The 7,724-nt window shown below is 47.6% G+C and overlaps 1 protein-coding gene across 1 annotated transcript; it reads left to right on the top strand.

Moving 5' to 3' along the window:
- Positions 1-950: 950 nt before the first annotated feature.
- On the top strand, positions 951-1,942 carry LOC136487741 (uncharacterized). Its single transcript, XM_066484838.1, has one exon. It carries the CDS (start codon positions 999-1,001, stop codon positions 1,698-1,700), a length of 702 nt encoding a protein of 233 aa, XP_066340935.1. The 5' UTR covers positions 951-998; the 3' UTR covers positions 1,701-1,942.
- Positions 1,943-7,724: the final 5,782 nt, after the last annotated feature.

Genomic DNA, 7,724 nt, shown 5'->3' with positions numbered 1-7,724 from the left:
GAGGTTTTCTTTCGCATGTGTTGTCGCGAACTCTTCAAGATAATACCATGCTTCATCCATTGGGGGCCATTGTCCTATAGTCACTAACATCTAAACTAAAACAAAACCATATTTGGTTTGAGAAAATAATTAACAATCAAGGTTTAACTAACGTTAGTTACACATGACTCAGCCATGGAATACTTCGCCACCAAATTCCAGATACTAGCAAACATGCATGTGCGTTGCAACGGAACATACCACTTGCATCATCTGTTCTAATACAACTTCGAATCGGATCTGTATCGTGGTTGGACGTGTGCTTTAACGCCATTCTAGCTCCTAGGTTGTGAGTTTGAGTCATAAATTGGACAATAATAAAACCAACTATGATTTTTATCTCTAATTCATCACATACTACTATCCTTAGTAAAACCAATTAGGATATGTGTGGTGTGACGCCGGCAAATGTTTTGCGGCTCCAAATTGTAAGTGAGAAAGATGAGAGTGATGAATAATTTGGAGTGAGAGACGACGACCAAGTGCCTAAACAAGGGGGTAAGAGTGGTGGACAAAAAAAATGGAGGACAAATTTGCTTCTTTAGGATTAGATATATAGATAGATATAAATATAGATAAGTATATATAGACATAAATATAGATATAGATATAGATATGGTGGATCTTGGTTTATGTCCTGCCGGTGTTTTATGGTGATATATCCATATCCAATGGCTTTGCAATATATGGAGTACAAACATATTCAGCAAGGTAAAAGGTGAAAATTGAGCGTCCGCGCCATTGTTTATTTGTTTTTTTTTTCGACCCATTGTAGGAGTACTCGTTTATAGACCAGGCCCACGGAACGGAAACAAGGAGAAAAATTGGAAGCCGCCCCAATCACATCAATCTCACCGAGTCAGCCAAAGAACTCCTTAAAACCCCCACGCGCACGCCAAAGAACAACTCTCTTTCCAATCTCGTGTCCGCCTCTCTCTCGCTCCCTTTCCCTTGCTCTCATGGCCGCCTCGCGCGTCGGCGACCCGGCGGAGTCCACGCGCCTGCGCATCGGCGACGAGATCGCGTGGTCCGAGATCAGCGGCGTCTACGACCGCGACGACTCCCTCAAGGAGAACACCAACCCCAAGTGCCTCCTCAAGAACCACCCCGGCGCCAACAACGGCGCCTCGCAGCGGTTCTCGGGCAACCTCAAGCCGACGGCGGCGCCCATCATCGGGCTCTCGGGGAAGCTCGGCCAGGGCGGCGGGCGGGGGCGGCACCACCCGCCCGCCATGTTCCCCAAGAAGGCCAAGACGGGGGGCGGCGGGCGCGCGCCCAGGGCCGCCGTCCCGGAGCCCGGCTCCCCCAAGGTCTCCTGCATCGGCAAGGTGCTCTCCGACCGCGAGCGCGCGCGCCTCGGCCGCCCGCCGAGGCCGCGCGGGGGTAACGGCGGGGGCGGGTGCTGCGGTGGGTTCGCGTTCTTGATGCGGCGGAGCAGGTCCAGGAACAGCGTCGAGTGCGTCGACCAGTCCCCGCCGCCGCTGCCGCCCCTGCCCGAGGCGGCCAGGCGGAGGGAGACGAAGCCGAAGGAGGTGGAAGCGGCGGCGCCGGCGCCCGGGCTGGGTGGCATGCGGCGGTTCGCGTCCGGGCGGCGGGCCGCGGAGTGGGCGGCCGAGATGGACGGCGGCGACGGACGCGTGGCGTCATCTGGGCCGTTGTAACGCGTGCAGGTGCAGGTAGGCCGGCCGCCCGTTGTAGGCTGGGTAGTTGGAGCGTGGCTTTCAGTTTGGTTGACGTGTAGTTGAGCTGTGTACATAGTTCTTCTTGAAATTGGATTTGAAATTGAGATTTGGTTTTGGCAAGCTTTGGTTGCTCTGTTTTTATTTTGAGTTCGATAGATGATTTTCGCTATTTTGTACTTGCAAATGTTGTCAGAATTTTCAGTTTTTGATAATTTTGCCGATAACTTTGCTGTCTCTCACACAAAGAAAAAAAAAGATAAAATGGCACCCCTTTTTATTGGATACTCGTAGCATACTTGTCCACAGGCAACAAAAAAGGGGCTAAAATAACACCTTGTTTTTTTTTGTTTTTGTTTTGAATCGGATAGCATATTTGTCGAGAGGACAACAATGTTACCACAGGATACGTTTTGTTGGTGGTAATTGATTGAAGGAGTCCTGGTGGCTTTATCTGCCAAAGAAAAGCTAAAGTGACGGCATGTCTTACGGCTACTAGCATGTACACATAGTGACTTTAGTAAGAGCATCTCCACCAATGCCTCCTTTTTGATCCTCTACTCTGGATTTAGGTAGTGGGGGTAAAAAAAAAAAACAAATTCAGCTGGCTCCCTACTATACCCCCTACTTTTGTTGGCCCCCAACTTTTCCTCCAAAACCCCCTACTCCACGCTACGCAAATATTTTTCCAACGCAGATTGCTCCCGACGCGTCCGCCGTATCCTTCCGCACAGTGGTTCCTGCTCGGCGGCACTGCCTGGGCGGCGTGGCCCTGCCCGGCGAGGCCAGGCCCGACGAACCTCCCCGGCGTGCCGCATCCCTAGGCCGGCCCAGATCTCGCCACCCCCTCCCCATGGCAGTGCATCCCTTCCCGTGGCAACTCCCCCATGGCGGCGCATCCCTTCTCGTGGCGACGCCCCTTCCCGGCGCGGCTCCTGGTGGGGCGCGGCTCTGTCCCAGCTCGGCACGGTGGGGCTGCACCAGACCTCGACGCTGCTGGCGGTCTGTGGCAGAGAGAAGAGTCGCGGGATGCGACCGACGAGGATGTCCGAGTTCGTCCATCCCCATGAGATAGGGAAGAGGATGACAGGTTGGTCCCATATGTCATCCTCTGCAAGTATATGGATTTGGGGGGTCTATTTTAGGTAGTGTTGATGGAGTAAACCACAAAATATAAGTAGTATAAAAATTGGTAGCTACCTAAACAGAAAAGTAGGGGGTGTTTTAGGTAGCATTGCTGGAGATGCTCTAACAAAACGTGCCTTAGGGCTTGACCAATGTAGCATATATACATAATGAACTTTTCATTTACCAGGATGAGTATGTTGCATTCTATTGTTAAAATTGGCAGACACATAGAATGGTTAATAATCTCGCAAAAAAGAAGGTTAGCATCAATTCCTAGCTCCTGCTTTGTTCTCTTGTGAGTCTTGGACATATTCTAGAAACTATATTTAGCCTATTCGCTGGTTAGTTTCTGGGTTGATAAGCCCGGCTGGTGCTGGTTTGTTGTGAGAGGAAAATACTGTTGGCTGACTGATAAACCCTGGCTGAAACCAATAAGCAAACAGGCTAATTATCTAGATGGCTTTGGAAAAGCTAAAAGGTAGTCCATCTAGACAAAGGAAGGTGTGAGCCATCCCTTCTTCCATCCTAGACAATGTTAACACTTTATGAATATCTTGTTCAGTATTTCAGCTTTTCTTCCTCTTTGAGTTAGAAGGGTTCTACTTTTCAACGATAATGCTCGCTCTAGTAATAGTTTCGTTATTTTGTTAGACCAAGAACTTGGTGCTCCTATGGACCACTTTGACACTTTGCGAAGACACTAGTTGAGTCTATTTGGACATTCAGTGAAGAAATGGAGCTTGGGACTACCATACACGCTAGAGCTATGGGGCGCTCTTAGATCTTGAGTGGTTCTGTCTTGACAGATCTTCTTTTAATACCTCCCATGCAACATCTTGTCTATGAAGGAAAGCTATATGTGGAAGGCTTTCTCCTAGAAAGAGGGTTTGGCGTAACTTTGTTGGACTACAAGGTGTTGTAGAACATACACTTGCAACAAACGTCTGAAACAGATGAAATATTCAAAACATACACTTGCAACATAGGCAACATTTAGATAAAACACTTACAACATACGTCTGAAACAGATGAAATATTTTCAACAAACTCTTAAAACATACGTGTATAGCCATTGCAACATGTGCAACATTCGAATATTTATTTGCAACATCCATATGAAATACTGGCAACATCCCTCTGAAACATCTGAAACACTTGCAACATAGCGTTTGTGACATATGTTTTTAGTGCAACATAGGCGGGCGACGTGGCAAACTGGCACGGTGGAGGTGGCCCTGCGAGACGGCCGCGACAGGTGGGGCGCAACAACCGGGGTGAATCCGTGCGGGCGGGAGCTAGCAATGGCGTACGCGGGGCGCGTGGAGTGAGCGCAGGCCGGCGGGGCGTGTGGCGCACGAAGCGAGTGGCACGGGCGACGAGGGCAGGTTGTGCGGAGCGGTCCGTTCGGACGGGACGGACGCCCGTGGCATATCATAATAGTTTTTGCTATTTTGAACTTACCAAAGGTCGTTAGAATTTTTAGTTTTGGATAATGTGAAATGGATCTAGAGGGACCCCTTTGACATAATGGTTCGTGTTTTACATAAACGTGGGCACAATATCAAAGATCTTTTGGAAGCACATACTCCTCTGGGGTCGATTAGGACGTGGGCATAAAGGCCTTTACGATACAATCAATAATTCGATTCATTTTCAATTAGGTGTTGCTATAGCTTCCTTAGAGGTTATTACCTCAACATAAGTGGAGAATTTTGTCGATAACTTTGCTGTGTCTCACACAAAGAAAAAAAACTTAAATGACACCCCTTTTTAATCAGATAGCTTACTTGTCCACAGCTTACAGTTAAGAAGCAACAATCCGTGCAAAAAAGGGGCTAAAATAACAACTTTTTTTAAGGATGTGTCTAGGTGACAATCGGTTGTTTTCGTCCCTCCTGTTAACTGAATTTTTTTCATGTACTTACAGTGTCTTCTAGCTATATTTACACTGTCTTATTACCAGATTTATAATAATTTCTTCAGTGTAATTTATTGAACACGGTGGTGTAATTTAGAGATAATACAAATATATGCCAAATTTTTCAAAAATACTTTCAAATTATTTTTTATGAATTGCAGATAACAAAGAAATATATTTCAAATTATTCACAAATTATTCATAAATTTCAAAACAAAATTTCCCAAATTGTGGTGGGACCCACCTCCCCAACCTTATCCCTTCCCTTCCGTCGCCTACGCACTTCCCTTCCCTTCCGTCGAATGCGCACGCAAACAGAGTCCGGAGAAGAAGCAGCAACGGTGATCCGGCCTGGGGGTGGCCCTTCTCGTCGGCCTCCTCGTAGCCGGCCGTCGGCCCTCCTCATAGCCGGCCATCGGCCCTCCTCATCGCCGGCCACCGGCCTCGTGCCGCGCCCGCCATGGCCGGGACCGCGAGCTCTGAGGCTGGCCACACCTGCTGCCTTGCCGGCCCTCGCTGACTGCGCGTGCATCGCCTATTCGTCTCCCGCGCCCCCTGCTTGTCGTCCGCGTAAGATCAGATGGCCCAAAAATCAGTTGATTGGAGAGGCCAAATCAACCAGTTGAGGTTTAGCAATTCTGTTTTTTTAATCGGATAGCATATTTGTCCAGAGAACACAAGAAGCAACAATCTTACCATAGTCCATAGGATACGTTTTGTTGGTGGTAATTGATTGAAGGAGTCCTAGTGGCTTTATCTGCCAAAGAAAAGCTAAAGTGGCAGCGTGTCTTAGGGCTTAACTAGGCACGTACACTTAGCGGATTTTAGTAACAACATGCCTTAGAGCTTGACCAAGGTAGGCATAAATATGTTGCATTCTATTGTTAAAATTAGCAGAGACACAAATAGAGTGGTTAATAATTTCAGAAAAAAACAAGGCAGGCTTCGATTCCTAAGCTCCTAGCTCTTGCTTGTTCCTCTTGTGAGTCTTGGACACATTCTAGACACTGTACTATCTAGATGGCTCTAGAAAAGCTAAAAGGTGGAGTTCATCTAGACAAGCAAGGGGTGAGCCATCCATTCTTCCATCACAGGCAATGTTAACACTATGTGAACAACTAGTTCAATATTTTAGCTTTCCTCCCTCTCTGAGTCAGAAGGGTTCTACTTTTCCACCATAACGCTCCCCCTAGTAATATTTTTGTTATTTTGTTAGATCAAGCGCTTGGTGCTCCTATAGAACACTTCATCACTCTGCGAAGACACTAGTTGAGTGTTGACGATCGTTAACATCAATCATAAATCATCAACATAACTTGTATAAATACATGAAAATGATCGCCAACATAGGTTTAGGGGTTTAAACTAATAAATTTCATGAGTTTTGGTGAATCTGTGTTTTCAGCAGGGTTTATCCAGAAAACTGGCAAAGGGGACCTATTCGTCAAAGCAAATCACATTTATCCGCTGCGAAACTGACGTGGGAAGACTCTAGAAGACTCCAGAAGGCAAACCACCGAAGCGAAGGGCAGGTGGCTGCCATGTGGGGCTGGCCGGCCCCACCTGCAGCCCGCTCGGCCCCCTGGGCCCACCTGTCAGCCCCTCCTTCGAATGCCGGATCTCCACTGTGGGGGATATACCCCCAGGTACCACAAGATGGTACATGGGCCGCACCATCCGAGGTGGCCCGGCCCGTAAGATCAAGGCGTGCACATCAAGATTACAAGTCGTATTAGATATTGTAATAGTACCAAATTGGATACTTTACTTGTAACCTTGTCTCTTCGGAGTATATAAGGAGAGACAAGGGTCCCCTAGAGGACAGGTTAATCTGTATACATCTCAATACAATACACCAAAGACACAGGACGTAGGGTATTACGTTGATCAGACGGTCCGAACCTGTCTAAATCGCTGTCTCTGCGCCTTGTGTCACCATCTGGTTCCAGATCACACGCATCCTACCAATAATCTACCACCACGGGCACCCCCCTCGGTGGACTGCCAACCATATTTCGTTGATAGTGGCGCGCCAGGTAGGGGTCCCCTTTAGGGGTTGTGTGTGCTGATCTTCCGACGAATCAGATGGCGATTTTTCTTCATCAACATCATACGCGGCGACTCGATCGTGGCGGCATCCTTCCACAACAATATCTACGGCAACTCGGCTTCATGCACCGAGCCATGAAATCAATCTGCTATGACGACGTCCGCCGATAACCTGAGGAGACTCAATCGACAAGATCCAACGAAGAAGTCTGGATCGGATTCAGAGAGTTGATCCAGTACGCTGAAGGGTCGAGATGGCGACTAGAGGGGGGGGGGGGGTGAATAGTCTTTTCTAAAACTTAATTGCGTCGGCTAACCGATACAAATGCGGAATTAAAACTATCGGTCTAGCCAAGACTATACCCCACTATATATGTTCACTAGCACCTTACAACGATAACAATTATGCAACAAAGGTGCCGGGCTAGTTAGAGCTCTCCTAAATAATTCTAGGAGCAAGGTCACACAAACCTATGCCACTAGTACTTTAAGCAACAAGGGAGCTCCTACACATGCTAGTAAGCACAAGCACAAAGCTAACTAAGCTCACTAGCAATGCTCAATAACAAGGCAACCAATGCCTAATTAGAGAGCGCAAATACTTAGCTACACAAACTAAGCAATGTAACTAACAAGGTTACTAAAACCAAATTAGCCACGCAAGGGAGCTACTTCTATGCTACACAAGCAAGAAGGTAATTAGCAAGCTACACAAGCTATCTAATTACAAGAGCAACTACACAAGCTTAATATGTATAAAAGTAATTGCAAGCTTGTGTAATGGGGATGCAAACCAACGGGAAGAACAAGGTTGACACGATGATTTTTCTCCCGAGGTTCACGTGTTTGCCAACACGCTAGTCCCCGTTGTGTCGACCGCTCACTTGGTGGTTCGGCGGCTAATTAGCATC

Source organism: Miscanthus floridulus, chromosome 10 (assembly GCF_019320115.1).
Source record: "Miscanthus floridulus cultivar M001 chromosome 10, ASM1932011v1, whole genome shotgun sequence".
Classification (NCBI taxonomy): Eukaryota; Viridiplantae; Streptophyta; class Magnoliopsida; order Poales; family Poaceae; genus Miscanthus; species Miscanthus floridulus.
This window is presented reverse-complemented; position numbering and strand designations above follow the sequence as displayed.

Coding starts and splice junctions, on each gene's coding strand:
- LOC136487741 (XM_066484838.1), top strand. CDS start 999: ATGGCCGCCTCGCGCGTCGGCGACCCGGCGGAGTCCACGCGCCTGCGC.